Source organism: Camelus ferus, chromosome 22 (assembly GCF_009834535.1).
Source record: "Camelus ferus isolate YT-003-E chromosome 22, BCGSAC_Cfer_1.0, whole genome shotgun sequence".
Classification (NCBI taxonomy): domain Eukaryota; kingdom Metazoa; phylum Chordata; class Mammalia; order Artiodactyla; family Camelidae; genus Camelus; species Camelus ferus.
Window position 1 is genome coordinate 23,113,400 of NC_045717.1, and position 23,987 is coordinate 23,137,386.

Here is a 23,987-nt window from a genome sequence, read left to right on the forward strand (position 1 = left end):
AAGTGCTTTTTGTCTAAAACTGCGTGCTGGCCGCAGTTGTGTTGGTAGAGGAAACGAGTTGAAGAGGAACAAGGCTTGGCCAATGAGAGTAGGGTGTGGGCCCCCCCAGACTTCACCCGTCTGGTCATGCCTTGCAGGAAGGGAGAAGCAGGCTGAGCCCCTGAGGTGCAGTCCTCCCCCAGTGTTTCTCCTGGGAACTTGGGGAGCAAGGCACCCAGGAGGGTCCCTGGGGACAGGTGTTCCCATGGCTACAGCTTGCCACCATGCAAACCCACAGCCATGCCTCACGGGAGTCAGCCTGGCCTTGATATGCACCTAGCTGTGTCCTCTTTTGCTAGTGAGCCCTGAGGTGCAAACCCGGCCTGTTCAAGGAGACAGTGTCCATTCCAGTGGTTGGTGGCAGCCCAGGGATGAGGACAGGAGATGGGAGAGTGAACTGAGGGGCCACCTGAGCTGCCTGGCCCGGGGGGGAACATCTGGAGGTACGCTGTGTGGCTGCATTGATCCTTTGGCATTTATGGTTGAATTCCGGCACTTAAAGGTCAGGTTTCACAGTCAGAATCGGGATGCCTGGGCCCACAGGCCTGAGTGGGGCAGCACCAGGCAGGAGCGGCAACAGCTGCAGCCGCGAGGTGGGCTGCACAGCCCTGCGGCCTTCCAGATTGGTCAGCGGCAGCTCTCAGTCAGCCCACCTGGGCAGCAGGCTTGGGTCACGTGGGCAGTCAGCCTAGACTGGAACCCTGGGGACCCCCTCCCTAGGCGTCTCACCTCAGGCAGTGCACCCCCTCTGAGCTGTGTGCAGGTCCCAGGGGGAGGGGAAAGTTGGCCCCCAGCCCTCTCCCACCTCACTGCAGACTTTCGATGACAGAGCAGCACTTGACAAAAATGTCTTCTGGAGCTGCCTCTGCCAGGATCTAGAGGAGGGGGAGCAAAAGCGGTCAGCTCTGAGTGTAGCAGGGTCACTGCCCTCCACCACTGCCCCTCCCTGCCCAACGAGGGGGAGACAGGTTCGCAGGCCTGTGGATTGAGTGGTCAGGGGTGGAGAGGTGCAGCCCCCGGACCACGCAGGCGAGGGATGAGGGAAATGGGTGAGGAGGGCTGCCGGGCAGTGTGATGCGTTACTAGCGGCTGGGCGCTCAGCTGCACAGACTGCGGAGATCCTGTCCCTCGGAATAGGCCGCAGGACCAGGGTTGTGCCAGGCTGGCCCACTGCCTTCCCCTCCCATCCTCCATGGTCGGGGCTAGTTCCTCTCGTGCCCCCTCTTAGGTTCAGTTGGGGGAGGGGAGCAGGAGTGACACCAAAGTTCTCGACCTTCACAGCAACGCAAGTACAAGAATTGCATGGGTCACTTTAAAGAACTAAGATATTCCTACTTTCTACTTTAAGAACACACGTGGCTGGATTTGAGGTGAGCTGTGGTTGACCAGTTGTCATAATCTTACATTTCCTAGATACATTCTGAAATGTATTTAATTATGCAGTTTTGGAGCCATTCTGTTTAGACCTTAAGTGTCATAGCTGGGAGGCCCAAACCCATTCTGCCGAGTGGAAGAAATGGAACCCCTCCTCATCCATGTTGGGGAAACCAAGGCCCAGAGGGGTCTGGGCCCCGGGGTGACAGCATAACCCCTGTGCTCTGTAAGCTGGACTTGCTTCCCTAGGGGGCCACGAGAGTGAGCGGCAAGCAGGGAGTACCTATGTTTCGGAGCAGGTTCTTCTGCTGGTAGAAGGTCAAGATGGGCTCGCACAGGGTGTAGTGCGTCTCCAGGCGCTGGCGGATGGCCGACTCGCAGTCGTCAGCACGGCGCTCCACCTGGCCCCGGTGCAGAGCTCTCTGGACCATCGTCTCCATGGAGCAGTCAAACACGATGACGATATTGGGGGCCCGGCCCACCTAGGCAGCCGTGGAAGGGGCTGGGTGAGGAAGAGGCTGGGTGCAGCAACCCTCTTGCCACCCCGAGAGGACAGAAATCTGGGATGGTGCCGCCCGGTAAGGAAGAACCAAGCCCCCTGGGTCCATTTTACTTTTTCATTTCCAAGTTTGCATTTTCTGTGTTCATGTTTTGGACAGGTAGGACACTGGTGGAGCTCATAAACCAAACAGCAGAACAGCAGCAGTGGGGAAGAGTGAAGGGACTCCTCGCTGTCCCCAGCCACCCAGTTTCACCCTCCCTGGAGGCAACTTAAGTTACCTGTTTCTTGTGTCTCCTTCCAGCACTATTTTAGGCATATACTGTACTGGGCAAATCTGGTTCTGATGGTCTTTTTCCTCCTTTTTTATACAAATGGTGAAGACACTGATTTGCCTTTGACTTTATTCACTTAGCATATAGCTGGAGATGATTCCTCTGTTGGCACACAAGGAAGTTCCCAGTTCTTTTTAATCACTATATAGTATCCTGTTGTATGGATGTGTCATAATTTACTTAACTGGTTCCTCGTTGATGGGTTTTTTGACTGAAATATCCCTTTTAAGGTGGATTTAAGCAGTTTTCGCTTGTCTTTCTTTTGTCCAGGCACTTTCACTGGGGACAGTCTGAGAGTTCCCAGCTCACTGCTGCCCACATCCCTGCTCTGCCCTCCAACCCCAGGGAGACTTCCATGGGTCCCCAAGGCTGCCCACTATGAGCCCCACCTCCTCCTAGTTTCTCCAGAATTTCCTTGTAAAATAGAATACAACAGCACATCAAAAACAAAAAACCACACAGCCATATGAGAGTCATCCAGGAAAGCAAGGATGGTTCAATACAATTTATTGTGTTAACATCTTAAGTAAAGAAAAAGTCACATTGTCATAAACACAAAAAGGGCAGTTTAATTGACAAAACTCATGCATTCCTGATTGAAAAAAAAACACACTAGAAATTGATAAATGTATCCTCAGCCAGCATCTTATTTAGTGGAAACTTGCCTTCCCACTAAAGTTGGGAATAAGATAAAATTGCCCACACTTGCTGTTATGACTTAGATACGAGAGGATAGCTAAAGCAGTGAGATAAAAAGAAAGCAATTCGAGAAACCAGAATTGGAAAAGAGATAAAATCGTGTCTGCTCGCAGATGATGTGATTATTTCTGGAAAACTCAAGAAAATCAACAAACTAGTACCAACTGGAGAGAATCTGATGGAGCATTAACATACAGAAGGCCCCAGCCTACACGTAGACAAAAATCACCAGTTAGCAATAAGAAAGAAGGCCCCATTTACAACAACACTACGAGCAACAAAAATAAAACACTCAGGCAAAACTTTTTCCCAAAAATGTGCAACATCTTTAAGGAAGATCTTTAAGGAGAACTTCAGTAAAATGTTCCTAAGTGACTCAAAAGGAGAATTCAACAAAAGGAAGATAGAAATATTCTTGGAGGGGAAGACTGAGCATTATAAAGGAGCTGAGATGTTCCTAGATAACTTTATAATCTTAACATGAGTCAAATACTATCTTTTTAGAGGAGATGGATGATTCTAACATTCATATACAAAAATAAGCAGCAATGTCCAGGGGAACGCAGACAAGGATAAGCAGTGGGGTTGGGGAGGGGCATTCAACATGCTAGATACCAAAACAGGAAGAGCGCATCATTAAAGCACCAGAGCACAAGTGGACAGACAGGCCCGTGGACAGAACAGAGAGCCCAGAACTAGACCTGGATGAATATGGAAAGTTGGTCTATGGCTAGGTTACCATCTGAAGTGGAGAAACAGGCTTTTAAATAAATGACACGGCGACAGCTGGGTCACAATTTGGTAAAAGATCAGATTGCATCCTTACCTCATTCCCCAGACTAGGATAAATTCCAAATGGATCAGAGACATACACGTAAGAAATAAAAACTGTACAAGTACTAAAGAAACCACGGATGCGTTACCTCATAACCTGGGATTGGGAAGAACAGCAACAGCATCTTGAAATCCAGAAGAAATAACAGAAAGTAATGATAACTTTGACAAAAGTTTAAAAAAAAATAACTTCCACGTGTCAAAAAGTCACAGTAAAGCAAAAGATCTGACAAACCGGTAGGGGGGTAGTTTTAATAACCTATATTGCAAACGGCTAATATATAAAGAGTTCCTAAAAGTCAAGAAGAAAAAGGCCAACAATCCACTAGGGACCAAAAAAAAAAAAAAATGAGCAAAAGATATAAAGTGCAACAAAGAAGAAATGAAAATGGCCCTAAAACTTTGGAAAAGATGCCAAAGCCTCATTCACCGTTAAGAAATGCCCATTTAAAATCAGGGAAATACTATTTCGCACCTACACAGGTTGACAGACATCCTTGGCGTGGCCGTGAGGAAATGGCCACTGCATCTACTGCTGGTGGCAGTGCTGAACACAGAATTCCACTCCTAAGAACCCATCCTAAAGATGCACGCAAAAATGCGAAACGCCATGAGAAGGTGACTGAGTGGGGCATGGTTGGTGGTGGCAAAAGAGCAGACAGCTTGTTGTCCGTGGGCCATCGTGTGAACAAACAGTTGCACTGCCACACAACGGAACACTGGTGGTTAAGAGGGACAAGGGAGGGGAAGACACTTCTAGACACTGATGTGAGATCTTCAGAATATATCGTGAAGTTTAAAAAAAAATAGAGACTGGTAAAAACGGAATGCTAGTTTTTGTGTGAGAAGGAATCACACACACACACCTGCTTTGTATTTGCAAAAAGAAACACCAGAAGAAACACTCGAAAGCTAATGAAAACAGTTGCCTAAGGGCAAAGGAGAGCACGGTTCTAGGGGATGGGGGAGGTAGATACACCTTTTTATGCAACTTCGACCTTGGAATCTTTTAAATCTGCTGCAAATTCAAAAATGTGATTTTAAAAAGCAATCGCTCAACATCGAAAACCAAGCTGAAACAAACAAGCCCTGCGCGTCTGTCATGTCACGGCTACACAGAGGAAGTAACGATCTCAAGGGACCCAGGGTTTTTATTGCACATCCACAGCAAGATGCACTGTAGGGAAAACCAGAGCTGCGAAGAAATCTTAAACTTCCTTGGGTAGTTTTATTCCCAGGAGTTACCATTGGTATATTCTTTGGAAGCTCTTTGGTATCTGATGGAGTCATGCAGACGAGAATGTCAGCGGTTTCAGGAACCAAACTTTGTAGGGAAAAGAGAAAAGAGAAGTAAAGCACTCGTGTTAAAAGAGAAGTAAAGCACTCGTGTTAAGTGTGAGCTGGAGATATCAGTATGAGCTGGTGATTTTTTTTTTCCTTTCAAAAGTGCATGTTTCCTAGCTCTGTCAGCTGGAAAGTCTTGGAAATGATGACAGCCCTGGAGCAGTGAGTACCCTGGCACCCAGACGGGACGCCACTGCAAAAGGGCTCCTCGGAGAAGTGGCTGATTCCAGGGCTGGGCCAGAAATGCGAAAGGTCGGGTGGGAAGTCTTGTGCAGAAAGCGGGAGGGCGAGTGTGCAGTGGGGCTGTGTCCAAAGGGTGCTGTGCAGAGTGAGCGGGCTTTTTGGCCAAAGATGTGCCAGCTTGAGCAGTAACAAAAAAGACTGATGGAAACACTTGAAATGCACAAAGGATGAGAGAGAGAGAGAACAAAACAAAGGAAGACAAGACAAGGAACCTCGCTGTCACCACTGGAGGCGACGAGGACGCCCACTCCTCAGCCTGAAAATGGGCCCTGGAAGCGGGGGAAGGAAAGCGCTTAACCTGCCTGCTGGGCAGGAGCTATATTTCAGGATAACCAAACAGCCCCCCTTGAGGAAGGAGATGTCTTATTCAGGGAAGAATTCCAGCAAATCAATGTGGGGGAAAGAAAATGACTGGAAAATGCTAGAAAACGCCAACCATCATCTGAGCATCATCAGCGAATCGTAATCTGCTTGCTGGCGGAGGGTCTGGCCTTGGTGTTGTGGTGGATGACTGATCAGAGTTGTGGGCGCTGAAGGCTGGGGCGGCTGCCGCAATTCCTTTAAATAAGACGGGGGTGAACTCCGCTGCGTCGATGGACTCTTCCCTTTTTTTCCCCTTTGTTCTTTGAGAGGGAGGTAATTAGGTTTATTTATTTGTTTATATTTGGAGGAGGTACTGGGGATTGAACCCAGGGCCTCGGGCATGCTAAGCAAGTGCTCTACCCCTGAGCTGTACCCTCCCCGCTACACTCTTCCTTTTATGAACGACTTCTCTGTAGCCTGCAGTGCTGTTCGAGAGCATCTTACCCACAGCAGAACTTCTTTCAAAATTGAAGTCCATCCTCTCAACCCCTGCCACTGCTTTATCAACAAAGTTTATGTCATATCCTAAATCCTTTATTGTTATTTCAACAATCTGCACAGCGTCTGCACCAGGGGTAGATTCCGTCTCCAGAAACCACTTTCTTCACTCACCCATAAGAAGCAGCTCCTCATCTGTTAGAGTTTTATCCTGAGACGACAGCAGTTTGGTCACATCTTCAGGCTCCACTTCGAATTCTAGTTCTCTTGCTGTTTCCACCATATCTGTGGTGACTTCCTACACTGAGGTCTTGAAACCCTCAAAGTCACCCGCGAGGGTTGGAATCAACTTCTTCCCAGTTCCTGTTAATGCTGATATCCTGACCTCTTCCCATGACTCACAAATGTTCTTAGTAGCATCTAGAATGGTGAACCCTTTCCAGAAGGTTCTCAGATGACTTTGCCCAGATCCATCAGAGGAATCATGACCTGTGGCAGCTACAGCCTTATGAAACGTCTTTCTTAAGAACAAGACTTGAAAGTGGAGATGACTCCTTGATCCCCGGGCTGCAGAATGGATGTCGTGTGAGCAGGCGTGGAAACCACGAGAGTCTCACCGTCCGTCTCCATCAGGGCTCTGGGGTGACCAGGTGCATGGTCGATGAGCAGTCATATTTTGAAAGGAAACTTTTTTTCTGAGCAGCAGGTCTCAATCTCGGGCTTAAAATACTCAGTAAACCGTGTTGGAAATAGATGTGCTTCTTCCGGGCTTTGTTGTTCCATTTATAGAGCACGGGCAGAGTAGATTTAGCATCGTTCTGAAGGGCGCTAGGACTCGGGGAGGTAACTGAGCAGTGGCTTCAACTGCAAGGCCCCGGCTGCACTGGCCCCGAACAAGAGAGTCAGCCTGTCCGTTGAAGCTTGGAAGCCAGTCACTGACTTCTCCTCTCTAGCTATGGACGTCCTAGGTGGCATCTTCTTCCAACGATGGAAGGCTGTTTCGTCTACTTTAAAAATCCATAGTTTAGTGCAGTCACCTTCATGAATGATCCGAGTGAGATCTTCCAGATAACTTGAAGCGGCACTGACGGCTTCCCCTTGACTTTTCCGCTATGGAGTCGGCTGCTTTCCCTACAGCCCGCGAGCCAGCCTCTGCTGGCCTCACACTGTCTGCAGCCTCCTCACCGCTCAGCCTTCGCAGAATTGAAGAGAGCTCGGGCCTGGCTCTGGATGAGGCTTTGGCTTGAGGGAGTGTTGTGGCTGGTTGACTGTCCAGACCACTCAGGCTTTCTCCAGATGGGCGATGAAGCTGTCCCGCTTTCTTACCAAGTGTGCGTTCACTGGGGAGGCACCTTCGATTTCCTTCAAGAACTTTTTCTTTGCCTTCGCAACTTGGCTGACTGTTCGGTGCAAGAGACCCGGCTTTCAGCCTCTCTCGGCTTTCGACCTGCCTCCCTCACTAAGCTTCTTGACTTCTAGCTTTTGATTTAAGGGGAGAGACGTGCGACTCCCTTTCACTTGGACATTCGGAGCCCTTGTAGGGTGATTAGGTGACCTACTTTCAGTCCCGTTGTGTCTCAGGGAATGGAGAGGCCAGAGGAGAGGGAGAGAGAGAGGGAAGGGCCGGTCAGGAGGGCAGTCAGCACACACAGCATTCACTGATAAAGTTCGCCATTGTATGTGGGCACGGTTCACGGCGCCCCAAAGCAATTACAATAGTAACATCAAAGGTCACTGATCACAGATCATAGCAAATATCATCATCATGAAAAAGTTTGAAATATTGCGAGAATTACCAAAACGTGACGCAGAGACACAACCTGAGCAAATGCTGTTGGGAAAATGGTGCTGATAGACTTGCTTGATGCAGGGTGGCCACAGACCTTCAATTTGTGAAGAAAAAAAAAGCAATATCTCTGAAGCACAATGAAGCGAAGCACATTGACATGGGGGCCGCCTGTGTGGGACAGGGACACAGCGACACAGGGGCTGCCTGTGGGGGACAGGCACACAGTGATACGGGGGCTGTCTGTGGGGGACAGGGACACAGCAACATGGGGGCCGCCTGAGGGGGACAGGGACAGGGACACAGCAGCCAGCCACAGTGGGTCAGCCTGATTGTGGAGTCCTGACTAAAACAGGATGTGAAAGGAAGAAGCTTTTGAGATGTTCACAGGAATTGGAATAATGGCTGGTGATTTGATGACACGAAGGATATTAAGGTATGATAACCAAAGTGTTACAATTTCACAAAAGTTTTCATCTATTGGGAAATAAATATTAAAATATTCGTGGATTAAAAAGCAGAGCACAAAACGTGCTGAAGCTGAATCTGGCGCCGGCAGTTGGCTTTGGGTGTATGGGGCAATGAGGGGTGGAAAGTAGGGCCCGTGACGCCCATGGACCGTCCCAAACGTGAGACTTTGTGCGGACAATGATCCAGGGTCTTTGACGAGTCCAGGGCAGGAGGGAAGCAAGCACGGTGGACTGCCTGCCTTGGATGAGGAGACGCCTGGCAAAGCGTGGACCTCGTTTTACTCCTAAATCTGACCGGCTGGAAACCAGCGCAGGTACGGGAAATTGCAGATACAGATGGGGCATCGAAGGGCCTGGAGGGATGAATGTTAATCATCTGGGATTCAAGGAAATTCCCACAACGGGATTTGGGACACGCTTCAAAACACAGAATCTGCGATCCGGACAAGATGTTTTGGCAGTGATGAAGCAAGCATGGCCAAGCCGCGATGCTGGTCTGACCTGGGTATGTGGAGATTCCTTGGACTGTTGTTCTAGTTTTGCACATGTTTGAAATTTGGCATCGCAGAAACACCAAAGATTTCCCTGCCGGCTCTTCCACTCAGGGACCGCGGAGCAGACACGGATGCCAGCGACGTCTGTGTTCCCTGGTGAGGACAGCGGCTGCGATGCAGCTGCCTTCAGCCTTGCGCAGCTCCTAGGCACCGACTGACGGACTTGAGTTGGCGTTTCTCAGCCAGCCCTGTTATTTAAGGCTTTGAATTCCATCCATTTCTTTTTTCTACTTAACTTTTTTTATTTTTAAGGCCACGGTAGCTCTTTGGGAGATGGAAAGTAGACATTGCTTGCCATGGGAGGTAACTATAAATGCAAATACAAACCAGCGCTCATAGCCTGGTTCTGATAACTGGACGACGGTAGAGTAAGATGTTGCCGTTGGGGGAAGCCGGGTACAGGGTCCAGCAGGACCTCTCCACCATCTTGGCAATTTCCTGTGAGGCTATAAGTAGTAAAAAAAAAAAAAAAAAAAAGTTTTTAAAACAGACATAATTTTTTTTAGCTTTTTTTGGTGGGGGGTAATTAGGTTTTACTTTTGGAGGAGGTACTGGGGATTGAACCCAGTACCTTGTGCATGCTAAGCATGCGTTCTACCACTGAGCTGTACCCTCCTCCTATTTTTAAAATATTCTTCTGTGACCATTCTCAAATTATCTTTTGTCTCCAGTACAGTACACTTAGGCAGAAATATCAGCCCACATAAATGGGCCTTCTGTCCCTGGATGTTTTTGGGGGGGCAGGGGAGTAATTAGGTTTATTTATTTATTTGTTAATTTATATATTTCATTTTTTTTAAAGTGGAGGTGCTGGGGATTGAACTCAGGACCTCGTGCATACTAAGCACACACTCTACCACTAAGCTACGCCCTCCCCACTCCCTGGGTATTTTAGGGAGACTGTTCATGGCTGGGCCAACAAAATCCAACCTGATTAGGACAGTCGGAGCTGCATGTGCCTTGCCTGGTCCTGCCCACCACCCCTCGAGCTGAGCGCTTCCAGGGGGCGTCCTGTGTATTCATTCAACAGACACTGCTCGCCACGGGCCAGGCCAGGATCTGGACAAATAGCCACGGGCCTCGCTCCCCAGAGCTTGCGTCCTCAGGACAGGTGCAGAGGTGACCGCAGGCATCTGGGAAGCAGACGTGAAAGTGTCCCCGGCATAAGCCCCACCCCCATCAGGGGGCTGCTGGTGGTATTTCTATGCATGTTCACAGGTGTGGAAAGGAAGGCTCAGAGAGCTGACCCAGGGTGGCCGGGTGGAGAGAGTGACCCAGTGTGACTCGAGCCCCAGGCTTGCTGGGCCAAAGCCAGCACCTGAACTAGGCTGGCCCAATGTGGCCCACCGGGCAGGGACTCAGGGAACGTTCGCTCCTGGGGCCTCGGTTTCCCTGTCTGGAAAATAGGGACATTGGGCTTCTGGGAACGCCGAGGCAGTGTCTAACCGTGGCTTCCTGTGAATTTCAGCACCTTCGTCCCCCCAGCACAAGAGAGCAGGAATGGCAGAGGGAGGGTTTCTGGCCATTGTGCTCTGGAGCTCCCGCCTCAAGCCAGACCCGCTGCGCCAACTCGCAGCAGCCAGAGACGGCCGCAAACAGGCTAGCAAGCCCGGCGGGTTCAGGGCGGAAGGTCCACGTTGGGTGGCCCCAGGGACAACTTCCAACAAACAAACGCAGACCCTGGACAGACCCTCAGGCAGGGGCCACCACAAACTCAAAAGCCGACAGAGCCCAGGCAGCTCGCAGAGGTCTAGAACATTCTCTGCAAAGAAAACCCACTCGTAACCTAAAGCCCCATTTATCTTCATTTTCTCACTTTTGAGAGCCATGCGGGTACTGAGGAAAGCATGTGTTGTGTTCCTCTTGGCGTGAAACCACGAGGCAAGCAGGATGTTCAGTGGCAGGTGACATAGGAGAGGGAGCTGGAGGGTGGGACGGCCAGCACAGAGATTCACACCTCGGCCACATGGTTAAAATCGGGGCCTCTGTCCTGCCTCCACAGCCACAATTCAGGGTGACCCGGGCAAGCTCCCTGATCCTGCTGTGAAAAAGCAGGGCACTAACAATGCTGGCACCCGGAACGTTCTAGAAGGTCAGAGTTCATCCGCATGGAGTGTCCAGAACAGCGTGGGGCTGGTGAGCAGCTCAGGAGGCGTTCATGCTGTTGTTGCCATGGGGACGTGCAGCCCCATGTTGCCAAGTCAGGCGCTTCTCCAGAGAAGCTGGGAGTTTTGATGTGGCATCTCCGGGTGTTTTGAAGGTTGGCCACTCGTTTTTAAAAAAAAAAAAGTGTCAAACGCTGAAGAGTCCAAGCTGAATGCGCTGGCGGATCACATGGGGCCCGAGGGCTGGGCGTTTGGAGCCTCTGTCCCAGTGCTTTGCAGCCGCCGGGAGGAGCGCATCCAGCTGGCATTGGTGACTGGGCGCCTCCTTCAGGCCAAGCGCCGGCCCTGGGGCTGACGAGGGCAGAGCAGTTCATCAGCCTGGGCTTGCCCTGCGAGCACCCAGCTCCCAGGAGAGGGAGCCCAATGGTTGTCCTTTAACTTTATCACGATGAGCCGCACAGCCCTGCTTCAGGGGAGGTGGAGCCCCGCCCCGCCGGCCCCTCCCGGGCCCTCCCAGCCCCCTGCAACCTCGGTCTGATTCCCTCCCTGTGCCCGGACTTCTCTGAAGGCGACTCTTCCGGCATCCAGCAAGTCCCAGGAGAGCCCGGAGGCCCAGAGCCCGCCCCTGTTTCTCTTTTCCTGAAAGTCCTCTCCAAGCCCTCCGGTCACGGCTGTTCAGGTGCCCGGGGTCGGAGGGGATGACTTTTCATGAAGTCAGCATTGCCAGTCTGGCTGGCTTCTCGTCCAGGGCTCAGCTCCCTGGGGTCCCCACTGCCGGGGGGCCCCTGGACCACCCATCTGAAGCAGCCCTCTCTCCAGGACATTATTCTGTTCTCTGTTCCTCATCATACTTTACCACCACCAGAAATTTCTGTTTTGTTTTGCACAGGACCTGTTGCCGGTGCCTGTTGCATCCCAAAAGCAGGGACCCTGTGTGTCTGGTCAAGTCCAGAGGCCTGAGCTTGCCCTCAAGAACTATGTCAGTGACAGGAGGTTGAATAAATAGACGAGCAAAGAGCTATATTCCATCTTTGTGGCCCAGAGGTGATGCTCAAACTACCCACCTCTCAGTGGGCAAACAGTCTGTCTCCCAGTACCAGGGACTGTGTGGGGAGATGTTAAAATGACTTTGTACTCACCCCCAGAGAGCTCACCAGCTTTTCACTCTGGTTCTAGATGCTTCCAACAATCTCCTGACTGTCCCTAGATAATACAAAACTCCATCTCCCTAAGCCAACTCCCCCCCCCCCCGCCCCCAGTATTGCCCCTTGTGATCTCCATCCCAGGTGGGGAGGGCGGGTGGAAGCCCTGGCTCCACACCCTGGCAGGGGTCACTCACGATGCGCTCAAATTCCTTGGCCTGCCTCAGCTCCCGGCGGAAGCTGTCGATGAGGAAGCCCCGGCTCTCCGGGCAGGATAGCATGTGGTCGCTGATCATATCGAGGATGACACCCTGGGGACAGAAGGGGGGCTGCCTTCAGTGCCTGAGGTCCCTCACCTGCTAGGTCCCCTTGGCAAATTCAGATGAGTAGGGGGGAACACCCAGCTGGCATCCTGGATTCTGAGTCTGCTCCGATGAGCTGGGGCCTCTGGAAGCACTTCTGAGAACTGGGCTGGGCAACCATCTCCTGGGTGGGCATCTGCCGTAAGCCAGGCGTGCTGGATGCATTTACTGGTCACTACCATGGGGTACTGGGTGATGCCCAGAGTCACAAAGGGAATAAATACTAGTTAAGTTTATTGAGTGCTTCTTAAGTGCCAGGACTCTGCCAAGTGCATTATAGGAATGATGTCATCCAACTGTCCCCACAGCCTCCTGCTGTGGGTCCAGCCGCTCTCCCATTTTACAGTTGAGAACACAGGCTCAGGGCAGCAGAGCAGCAGCTGTGGCTTTTGGAGCCAGTTGGCTGGCACAGGGCCCTCCTGGGAAGCTCCCTTCTCCCTCTGCCCCTGCCACACCCGAGAGCTCTCACCGTGGGCACCAGGAGCCCCTGCAGCATGAGGTCACAGATCTTCTGGCCCCGCCGGGTGCCCCGCTGGGTCTCCTGCCACAGCAGCTGGCCCAGCCCCACGTGGCAGAAGCCGTACTTAGTTGCCATGTTCTTGCACTGTGTCCCTTTGCCGCAGCCGGGACCACCCATCACGAAGATGATCAGGGGGGACTTGAGGATGTCTGCAGTGCCAGGGAAAGAGGGAGGGTGAGGGGTTGGCACCTGGAGGGGCCAGTGGGCACCGAGGCAACTGTGTCCAGGGCTTAGTGTGAGTACTTGGTACACCAGACATAGGTCCACTGGCATACCCACTTTTGCCCTAGGGTGGCATCCAGAGGTGCGTGTCCACACCCAGCAGTGTATCCAGGCAATCCATGCTTTAGTGCTGCTGAGGGTTGTGTGGATGAGGATGTGAAACTGAGCAGGCCAGGCCCCTTGCACTCAGCATCTCCTTGAAGCTTCACAATAACCCTATCATCCCATCTTACAGTTGAGGAAACTGAGGCTCAGAGAGGGGCAGGGACTTGCTCACCCCCTCCAGACTCCTCCCATACCACCCTCCCTTCCTTTACTGCATTCCAGTCCCAGTGGCCTCCTTTCTGTCCCTTGAACTTGCCAAACTCATCCCTCCCCTACTGTCCCTCCTCATCCTGGCAAGTCCCCACCGCAGTTCTTTCAGGTCTCAGCTCACCCATCATGTCTTCTCTAAGCTCTGTCTAAAGAGCCTTCCTCCTCATCATTCCTAGTCTCAGAATCCCATTCCCTCCACAGCAATGGCCACACTCAGTGATGATTTTGCCTATTTACTTATTCTTGTCTCCCCAGCCAGACTGTATACTCCATGAAGACAAGGACTATTTGTCTTCCTTGTCCCTATGTTTCCACTAGTTGGCAGGTTTTCAGACATATAGTAGTCGGCGAGGAATACCTGAATGTCCACAACTAGCAGACGCATCTATGGGGTGCTGTAGTTTATGGTGTGATTTTGGCGTCTTGCTTCCCTCCCCCTTTGCTTAGTCAACTTCTAGTTTACACCTTCCCTCTTCCCTGAGCCCTCAGAGCCACCTGCTCTTTCCCTGCGGCAGCCCTCAGTGGCACCCGGTTCCTCCTGGTTTGTAGATCTCGTTTTCTGAGGCTGTCTCTTCCACCACACTGTAATCTCCAAGCTGGTCTGCCCCATTCACCGTGAACTGCCTAGAACCCAGCACAGCGGGTGCTCAAGCGGATCAGTGAATGGCTGATCCTGAGCATGCGCAGTTGTGTTACTACCACAGTTTGGGAGGAGGAGCGTGTGCACCCTTGGACTTGGTGGGTGGAGTACCTGTACTTCTCTCCTGCCCTCCACAGCCTCCTTCCCTTCCCCCCAGTAAGCCAGCCACCCGCGATGTTACCCTTCTCCTGGGGCCTCAGAGGCCTGCCCATCTGGGGCAGCTTGGACTTGCACAGACCCATCCCGCCAGCCTCCCGTGGGGTGATCGCATCCCAACCCCACCCCGGCCCTGACCCCTCCTGGCTCGGTTCAACGTCACAAGGGCCCCTGGCCCGATCATTTGGCGAAATGATGGCGTCCTCCCGGGGCAGAGGAAAGAAATGAACCCCAAAGAAGCTCAGGTGGAGCCGCAGCGGTTTAGTGTGAAGAGGGCCTCGGTTGCTGTGGTAACGCGGCCTGCTTGGACTCACTTCCGGAGTGGAGTGGCGTGGCGCATGCGCACGGCGCTGGAGCCCGCGGGAAGGGCTAGTTTCTCCCTCTCCTCCCAGGATGCCCGGTTGCCCTTACGTGAGACGTCACGGGGAGGGCGTTCCCACACGTCGTGATCGAGTTATCGGCGCTATATTTTGCAGTCAGCCAGAGCGCCGGCCGTAGACGGCGCTGCCTTTAGCTCAGGGTCGGCCTCGGCGACGCTGCTAGCCGGAGAGTTTCGCTTGGCTTCCAGTTTAGGCGACGGCGCAGGCGCAGACGTGGCGGGAGACGCCTCGGAGGCTGACCGCTGACCCAGCGCCGCTCCCAGATAGCTTTTCCCAGGATCGGCAGCATCCCAGTCTTACGGTCCTCGATCGTGCCCGGAGACCCGACACCTCGAGGGCGGCTTCCGCGGGACGGAGGGACGCGGACCCCGCAGAAGGCGAAAAGGACCAGGATCGGACCGGACCCCGACCATCGCCCATCTCCCATGGCAGCTCTCGTATGTATGAGGCGAGGCGGTTCTGGGGTCCCGGCGGCGGCCTCTGTAGCCCCTCACCATCCTGCGTTCTGTCTCCTCAGGGCTCCAGCGGCCAGAATGTCACCGAGTATGTCGTCCGAGTTCCCAAGTAAGTCCCTGACCCTACCTGCCCCTCTCCCCCAAAAAGGGATTAAAATTTTAACGAGCTACCAGGCGTGCCTGGCACCTCCTGATTCCCCTTCCAGACTACAGCGACCTGAGGGCAGAGCTGGGGTTGAGCTAGGCCTCTTTGGGGACAGCGCTGTTTTTTGAACGGAGTGAATGAATGAATAAATGAGTACATTTATACACAGGAGGATTCTTGTTGATTTGCAAAACCCAGTTCCAGTATTTTACTCCTCCAAGAGGCATTCCCTGACTGCCCACCTCCCTGCCCAGGGCTGAGTTCCCAATAATCCCCACATCTTGGGGTCCCAGAAATCTCTGTCCCTTTTTCTGAATGGGGTTGGGGGTATGGACTCCACTTCCCTGACAGACTGGGAACCCCTTGGATCTTGTATGAGTCCCTCGCATTACCGGGCACAAAGGGCTTGAGCCCGGGAGGGTTTACTGAATAAATGATTGAACACTGTCTCTTCTTGTCTATTGTAGAAATACCACCAAAAAATATAACATCATGGCCTTCAATGCAGCCGATAAAGTCAACCTTGCTACTTGGAATCAGGTAAGTCCTAGTCCTGAGGGAGGTGAGAGACCTGATCCTGGACTTGCTGGTTGGAATAGCTTCTTAGTTGTAACAGTAACTAAGGCTTAGGTGCTTAGGTTTGCCAGCTCTCCCCAAGTAGAGATAAGTGATGACTAAAGCCCAGGCTGAGCCGCTGAGCATCCCTGAAGGTAAGATATACCAGGCCCCGCAGGAGGCTTTCTCCTGAAAGGAGTTGGGTCCACGGATGGGCATCTTGGGCCTTGATTTATCTGGGCAAGGGAGGGGGCTCCGTCCTACAGATAATGTCAGAGCCCCACTTGTCAGAGGCTCTAGAAAGGACTTTGGGAGCTGTTTTAGTTCTCTGGGGCTGCTCTAGCAGACCACCAGAGCCTGGGCGGTTTGTGAACAACAGAAATGTATCGCTCCAATTCTGGAGGCTGAATGTCCAAGATCAAGGCACCAACAGATCTGGTGTCTGTTGAGGGTGTGCTTCCTGGTTCATAGCTGGTGCGTTTTCACTGTGTCCTCTCCTGGCAAAAGGGGAGGGGGCGCTCTCTGGGATCCTTTTCGAGGACGCTCATCCCATTCATAAGGCTCTGCACTCCTAATCTAATCATTGCCACCAAATCCCATCACACTGGAGATTAGGTTTCAACATATGCATTTTGGAGGGACATAAACATGTATTGATAGCAGAAGTCATTAAACGCATTTTATTTTTGTTTAACGGAGATCCTGGGGATTGAACTCGGGACCTCTGGCATGCTAAGTATGCCCACTGAGCTATACCCTCCCCACTATTAAAAGATTTTAAACAGGGAGGTTGATCTGGCCACTGTGGGGTCGAGGGCAGTTGACGGGAGAACAGAGTGGAGGTGAAGGTTCTGGGCCAGGTGAGTCGTGATGGGGCTTGGAGCAAACGGAGGTTATGAGAAGTGGTTGAGTCTTGGAGTTTCTTTCTCTCTTTTTTTCTTTTCTTTTTCTTTCTCTGTTTCTTTTCTTTTCTTCTTTTTTTTTTTTTTTTTAACTTTGCATTGGAAAGTACTTTCAAACTTTCAAAAAGCTGCAAAACTAGACACGGTACAAGGCTTACCCCAATTTCTTCCCCTACATTCACCCGATGCCTTTTGGGCCCCGCAGGAAGTTGGCTCAGAGCGTCCCCAGCTCAGCTGTCGGGGGGCCTGGGGGGTAGTGCCGGGTGTAGAGGAAAGGGCATTTGTTGGCGGGGGCACCCGAGTCGGGGCAGGCTTCCTGAGGAGAGCTGTTGCTCCCTGCGCCCCCAGGCCAGGCTGGAGCGCGACCTGAGCAACAAGAAGATTTACCAAGAGGAGGAGATGCCCGAGTCGGGTGCTGGCAGCGAGTTCAACCGCAAGCTCCGGGAGGAGGCGCGGAGGAAGAAGTACGGCATCGTCCTCAAGGAGTTCCGGCCTGAGGACCAGCCCTGGCTGCTCCGTGTCAACGGCAAATCGGGCCGGAAGTAAGTGGTGGCGGCGAGTGTGAAGGGTTTCATGTGGGAAGATGAGCCAAGTGGATGCTCGGGTAGGAGCTCCGAGGGCCGGGATGCAGGAAGCCCGGGTGCTGGCCCCCGGTGCGCACAGCCGCAGCTGGACTCTGGGTGGGCTGGGGCCCGGGGAGCCTGACAGTTGCAGGCAGGGAAGGGGCCCGGTCTGGTGGGGCACAAAAAGGTGAGGGCGGAGGCCAGGGGGCGGCTGGCAGTGGTGTTTGGGCCCGAGGAGGATACTGGAGGCAAATCCAGAAGGGTCTGGCTGTAGGACCCGTGCTCTTCACGGTCCTTCCAGAAAGGACCATGAAATCTGTGCTCACACAGTTTGAAGGGCCAGCCCAAGACCTGGGGATGCAGGTGGGAGGGCTGGGGCTGGTCCCTACTCCTCAGGCCGACCGTAACCTTGAACTCCCTGTAGGTTCAAGGGCATAAAGAAGGGAGGGGTGACCGAGAACACCTCCTACTACATCTTTACCCAGTGCCCCGATGGGGCCTTCGAGGCCTTCCCCGTACACAACTGGTACAACTTCACGCCGCTGGCCCGGCACCGCACGCTCACGGCGGAGGAGGCGGAGGAGGAGTGGGAGAGGTGAGTGAGCCTGGGCTTCCCTGGAAATGACGGGAAATGGGGGGCATCCCCGTGTCCCAGGCTGGGAGCTGAGGACTCAGTGGTGACCAAGCTAGACCTCACCAGTCCCTCAGGGAACTCCCTGTCCAGGGGAGAGACTGATTGGAACCATCAGGGACGCACCAGGTAGTGCAAGATGCAGAGGGGTGGTGGTTGAGCTAAGCGTGGAGCAGGAATGGGCAGAGCAGGGTGGGGTCTCCCTGGCCTGCATGGCTTCCCCCAGGCAGCAGGTTTCACAGCTGAATCAACTGCTGGTAAAATACATGTAACACACAGTTTACCATTTTTAAGTGCACAGCTCAGTGGCATTGTTACATTCACGATATTGTGTAACCATCCCCACCATCATTTCCAGAACTTTCTTATCTTCCTGAAGTGAAACTCTGTCGCCATGAAACACTCACTCCCCCTCCCCCTCCCCAGCCCCTGGCCCCCACCGTCTACTTACTGTCTCTATGAATCTGACTCTTGTAGGGACCTCGCATGAGTGGAACCAGACACTAGTTGTCGGTTTTTGTCTGGCTTGTTTCACTGAGCATCGTGTTTTCAAGGCTCATCCACATTGTAATGTGTATCAGTGCTTCATTCCTTTTTTTTTTTTAATTTTATAGTAAAGAGGATGTCAAATTTATCATCTTAACCATTTTTAGGTGTACCATTCAGTAATATTAAGTACATTAACATTTTTGTGAAACAGAGCTTCATTCCTGTTTTTTCTCTTCCAGTTTTATGGAGATGTAATTGACATACAGCCTAAGTTTAAGGCGCACTGCATTAATGATTTCATTTACCTCCATCATGAAATGATCACCACCGTAGATTTAGTAAACATCCATCATCTCATAGAGATACAAAATTACAAAAATAGACATATATTTTTCCCTTGTGCTGAGAACTCTGAGGGTTTACTCTCAGTAACTTTTATATATAACACGCAAGAGTGGTAATTAATAGTATTAATCGTTAGTACCGATTTATCTTATAACTGGAAGTTTGTACCTTTAAACTACCTTCATCCAGTTCCTCCTCCTCCCACCTCTGGTGACCACAAATCTGATCTCTTTTTCTGTCAGTTTGGGTGTTTGTTTTTTGAAGTATAATTGACTTCCAACACTGCATTAGTTCCTGGAGTCCAACATGGTGATTCGATATTTCTCTGCATTTCAAAATGATCTCCAGGATAAGCCTAGGTGCCATCTGTCACCACACAAAAATATTACATCATCGTTGACTGTATGTACGCTTCACCCCCGTGACATTCATTTTGCAGCTGAGAGTTGTACCTCTTAATCTCCCTCACCTATTTCACCCATCCCCCACGCCTCTCCCCTTTGGCAACCGCTTGTTTATTCCTTGGATCTGTGACTGTTTCTGTTTTGTTATGTTTGTTCACTTGTCTTCTTTCTTTTTTTTTTTTTTAAGGTTCCACATATAAGTGAAATCATATGGTATCTGCCTTCCATATCTTGGCTATTGTAAATAGTGCTGTAATGAACATAGGATGCATATATCTTTTTGAGTTAGTGCTTTTGTTTTCTTCGGAAAGATATGCAGAAGTGGGATTTTGGCTGGTATGGTGGTTTTAATTTGGGGGGTGGGTAATTAGGTTTATTTATTTTTAGAGGAGGTTCTGGGGATTGAAACTAGGACCTCATGCATGCTAAGCATGTGCTCTATACTGAGCTATATCCTCTGCCCACTAGTTTTAATTTTTTTGAGGAGCCTCCATACTGTTTTGTATGTAAATTGTATGTAAAATTTTGTATGTAAATTGGTGGCTGCACCAATTTACATTCCTACCAACGGTGTACGAGGGTTGCCTTTTCTCCACACCCTCACCAACACTTGTTATTTGTTTTTTGATGATAGCCATTCAAATAGGTGTGAGGTGATATCACATTGTGGTTTTGGTTGGCATTTCCCTAATAATTAGTGATGTTGAGCATCTTTTCACGTGCCTGTTGGCCATCTGCATGTCTTCTTTGGAAAAATGTCTATTCAGGTCCTGTGCCCATTTTTTAATAAGGTTTTTTTGTTTGTTTGTTTTTGATTTGTATGCATTCTTTGTATATTTTGGATATTAACCCCTTATCAGATATATCATTTGCAAATACCATCTCCCATTCAGTCGGTTGTGTTTTTGTTTTGTTAATGGTTTCATTTACTGTGCAAAACTTTTTAGTTTGGTGTAGTCCCATTTGTTTATTTTTGCTTTTGTTTCTCTTGCCTAAGGAGACAGAGCCAAAAAAAAATTACTAAGACTAATGTCAGAGTGTACTGCCTATGTTTTCTTTTAGAAGTTTTATGGTTTCAGATCTTACATTTAAGTCTTTGATCCGTTTGTAGTTTATTTTTGTGCATGGTTGAGAGAGTAGTCCAGTTGGATTCTTTCACAGGGAGCTGTCCAGTTTTCTCAACACCACTTATTGAAGAGGCTGTCTTTTCCCTGTTGTAGTCTTGCCTCCTCTCATAGATTACTTGACCACAGATGCATGGGTTCATTTTTGGGCTGTCTTCTGTCCCCTTGGTCTATGTGTCTCTTTTTGTGTCAGTATCATACTGCTTTGATCACTTGTCACATTGTAGTATAATTTGAAATCAGGGTGTGTGATACCTTAGCTTTATTCTTTTTTCTCAACATTGTTTCGGCTATTTGGGGTTTTTTGTGTTTCCATGTAAATTTCAAAATTATTTGTTACATGAAAAAAGCCATTGGTATTTTGATAGGGATTGCATCAGCTCTCTAGATTGCCTTAGGTAGTACGGTCATTAACGATACTTTTCCATTTGTTTGTGTCATCTTCAGTTTCTTATAGTTTTCTGAGTACAGGTCTTTTACCTCCTTGGTTAGATTCATTCCTAGGTATTTTATGCTTTTGGATGCAACTGTAAATGGATTGTTTTCTTGATTTCCCTTTCTGATAGTTTGTTGTTACTGTATAGAAATGCAACAGATTTCTGTATATTAATTTTGTATCCTGCAGCTTTGTAGAATTCATTTATTCTAATTGTTTTTTGGTGGCACCTTTAGGATTTTCTATATATGTAGTATCATGTCATCTGCAAACAATTTTATTTCTTCCATTCCAATTCAGCTTCCTTTCTTTTTTTATTTTTTTCTTGTCTGATTGGTGAGGCTAGGACTTCCAACACTATGTTGACTAGAGCTTCATTACTGTTTATATGAATATAAATGAATTCTGCTCCTGTTGTTGGATACAATCCTAAGGTGCTCTCTAAATGCAATCACATTTTTAAAAACTTTCATCACCACACTAAATGGAAACACTAATCCCTTGGCATTAAAAAGAAGGCATCCATAAACTACAATAAAAACAGACGTGGGTGCATCGTGGCCAGATTCTACTGCTGGAGAAGGGCCCTGAGTTCAAGAGAGGTGTTGGGGCATCAGTGTCCCATGAGACCTTCTCCTTGAGGGACTCTGGGCAGAGAGGGACTGGAGGAGGGTGATCTCATGGTTTGTGCCACATGCATGTGTCCCCAGGTGCAGGGTCAGGTCATCCCTCACATCACCTTAGTTGTGTCTGTGGTTCTTCTCTGGGGAAGGTGCTGGGAGGCACTGGGAAAGAAACCCAGCTCCTGGAGGAGGGCCCGTTGTCAGCCCCCACTGTACCCCGTCCTGCCCACAGGAGAAACAAAGTCCTGAACCACTTCAGCATCATGCAGCAGCGGCGGCTCAAGGACCAGGACCAGGATGAGGAGGATGAGGAGAAGGAGAAGCGTGGCCGCAAGAAGGCCAGCGAGCTGCGCATCCATGACCTGGAGGACGATCTGGAGATGTCATCTGACGACAGCGAGGCCAGCGGCGAGGAGGGTGAGGCTGGGTGGAGTCCCCAGGTGGCAGGGTGGCCAGCACAGCTGCCTGATGAGTGCCCACTTGTAATTTATCCAGGAGGCTGTGCAATGGCACAGAGGTGGATGCCACTAAAAGGAAAGCTTGGTTACTCCCAGTTCCCTGGACACCAGAGCTCAGGTGCTTAGGGGGCCCCCAGAATTGGCAGGAGGCAGCAGGAAGCCCCAGGAAGGCCTTGGCCACAGCCTCAGTTGGGGTTTCCATGGGAACATCTTAGGACCCGCCAGTTGGAGTATTCCAGCAGGCTCTGGGCCAACGGATGGTCTCAAGTTGTGAGGTGCCTGGCCCAGGTAATTTAGGGCAGCAGTGGTGGCCCTGCATGTGAGTTAGAGAAAGGGGGTGGGAGGTGTGGAGTTGGGATTGCTCAGTTAGTTTGCATGTGAGAGGCCCACCCCTTTGACTCCTGGAGGAATTGGCTGGTCCTGGCATCTCTCCCGGGTCAGCAAGACCCGGAGATGTCCAGATGTCATCGAATACAACAATGGGATGCATGCCCACCTGAGCCCCTCTGCCTTCTCCGCCTTTCCCCAGGCAGCCGAGCCCCCAAGGCCAAGAGGAAGGCGCCGCCCGGCAAGGGGGGCAGGAAGAAGAAGAAGAAGAAGGGGTCAGATGACGAGGCCTTCGAGGACAGCGACGACGGGGACTTTGAGGGCCAGGAGGTAGACTACATGTCTGACGGCTCCAGGTGAGGCAGGTGGGAGGCGGGTGTGAGACCCTGGGCCGGCGGCGGACGCGCTCACTCACCCTCTGCCCACTCTCTGTCTTACAGCAGCTCCCAGGATGAGCTGGAGGGCAAGCCCAAGGTCACCCAGCAGGAGGAGGGCCCCAAGGGCGTGGATGAGCAGAGCGAGAGCAGCGAGGAGAGCGAGGAGGAGAAGCCACCCGAGGAGGAAAAGGAGGAGGAGGAGGAGAAGAAGGCGCCCACGCCGCAGGAGAAGAAGAGGAGGAAAGGTGGGCTGGCCCTCTGGGCCGCTGATCTGGGACAGGCTGAGGGCGGGCACGGGGGTCTCTGGTCCTGACGCCCCTCTCTGCCCCGTGCAGACAGCAGCGATGAGTCAGACAGCTCGGAGGAGAGCGACATCGACAGCGAGGCCTCCTCTGCCCTCTTCATGGCGGTGAGGCCCTGCCCGGGCGGGTGGGGCGGGGCGGGGCGGGGGCGGATGGAGTACCTCCTGCCCGACTCACATCCCCCACTGCGATCTCCGCAGAAGAAAAAGACGCCCCCGAAGAGGGAGCGGAAGCCGTCGGGAGGCAGCTCCCGGGGCAACAGCCGGCCGGGCACCCCCAGCACGGAGGGCGGCAGCACCTCCTCCACCCTGCGGGCCGCCGCCAGCAAGCTGGAGCAGGGTGAGTGGTCCCCAGCCCGTCCCACCCGCCTTGACCCGGTCCTCGTCCTCCACTCAGCGTCCTGCCTGCCCCCGGGCCCACGCGCAAGTAATCCCGGCACAGCTGGCGGCCTGGGGTCCTCCCTGGGGTCCGGTGTCCGGGCCCAAGGCTCAGCCCCGCCTCTACTCCCACAGGGAAGCGGACCAGCGAGACGCCGGCGGCCAAGAGGCTGCGGCTGGACCCCGGGCCCCAGAGCCTGTCGGGCAAGTCCACCCCTCAGCCCCAGTCTGGGAAGTCGACCCCCAGCAGCGGGTAAGTTGGTGAGGACGGTGGGGGTGGGTGATGCGGGTGGGGGAGGGTGTGTGGGGTTGGGGGCCGGAGGGCACCGGCTGACACCCACCTGCGGCCTCCAGTGATGTGCAGGTGACCGAGGACGCTGTGCGCCGCTACCTGACGCGGAAGCCCATGACCACCAAGGACCTGCTGAAAAAGTTCCAGACCAAGAAGACGGGGCTCAGCAGCGACCAGACGGTGAACGTGCTGGCCCAGATCCTCAAGCGCCTGAACCCCGAGCGCAAGATGATCAACGACAAGATGCACTTCTCCCTCAAGGAATGAGGCCGGCCCCGCCCCACCCAATAAACGTGCTCTGTTCGCTGGATCCTCATCCTCTGGCTCCTGATTCCGCCCGCTCGCCCCCAGGCTGAGGGGCC

General features: G+C 51.8%; 2 protein-coding genes across 4 annotated transcripts; one reads left to right on the plus strand and one right to left on the minus strand.

Annotated features, from left to right (window-relative positions):
• Positions 1–431: 431 nt before the first annotated feature.
• LOC106728765 (adenylate kinase isoenzyme 1) lies at positions 432–14,981 on the minus strand. Of its 3 annotated transcripts, none has more exons than XM_032465772.1 (5): positions 14,852–14,981; positions 13,057–13,256; positions 12,423–12,536; positions 1,697–1,895; positions 432–914 (listed from the first exon to the last, which is right to left on the minus strand). In XM_032465772.1, exons 2-5 carry the CDS (start codon positions 13,222–13,224, stop codon positions 667–669), a joined length of 729 nt encoding a protein of 242 aa, XP_032321663.1. In that variant the 5' UTR covers positions 13,225–13,256; positions 14,852–14,981; the 3' UTR covers positions 432–666. The 3 variants fall into 3 exon arrangements, with proteins under 3 accessions (XP_032321663.1, XP_032321662.1, XP_032321661.1); XM_032465771.1 differs by lacking the exon at positions 14,852–14,981 and adding an exon at positions 14,755–14,819; XM_032465770.1 differs by lacking the exon at positions 14,852–14,981 and having other exon boundaries at positions 13,057–13,692.
• Positions 14,941–23,941, plus strand: GTF2F1 (general transcription factor IIF subunit 1). Its single transcript, XM_032465769.1, has 12 exons — positions 14,941–15,257; positions 15,338–15,384; positions 15,888–15,960; positions 17,226–17,419; positions 17,865–18,035; positions 21,725–21,909; positions 22,480–22,633; positions 22,718–22,899; positions 22,990–23,063; positions 23,157–23,295; positions 23,469–23,586; positions 23,688–23,941. Exons 1-12 carry the CDS (start codon positions 15,246–15,248, stop codon positions 23,890–23,892), a joined length of 1,554 nt encoding a protein of 517 aa, XP_032321660.1. The 5' UTR covers positions 14,941–15,245; the 3' UTR covers positions 23,893–23,941.
• The last annotated feature ends 46 nt before the right edge of the window (positions 23,942–23,987 follow it).

What these genes read in the sequence shown, in the direction of transcription:
- LOC106728765 (XM_032465770.1), bottom strand. Translation starts at nt 13,380, where the DNA reads ATGCCAGTGGACCTATGTCTGGTGTACCAAGTACTCACACTAAGCCCT. An exon ending in AGGGGCTCCTGGTGCCCACG is followed by an intron (nt 12,537 to 13,056) that starts GTGAGAGCTCTC and finishes TTCTGTCCCCAG; the next exon opens with GGTGTCATCCTCGATATGAT. An exon ending in CCAAGGAATTTGAGCGCATC is followed by an intron (nt 1,896 to 12,422) that starts GTGAGTGACCCC and finishes ACGGCTGCCTAG; the next exon opens with GTGGGCCGGGCCCCCAATAT.
- GTF2F1 (XM_032465769.1), top strand. An exon ending in CGCCAGCAAGCTGGAGCAGG is followed by an intron (nt 23,296 to 23,468) that starts GTGAGTGGTCCC and finishes CTACTCCCACAG; the next exon opens with GGAAGCGGACCAGCGAGACG. An exon ending in AAGTCGACCCCCAGCAGCGG is followed by an intron (nt 23,587 to 23,687) that starts GTAAGTTGGTGA and finishes TGCGGCCTCCAG; the next exon opens with TGATGTGCAGGTGACCGAGG.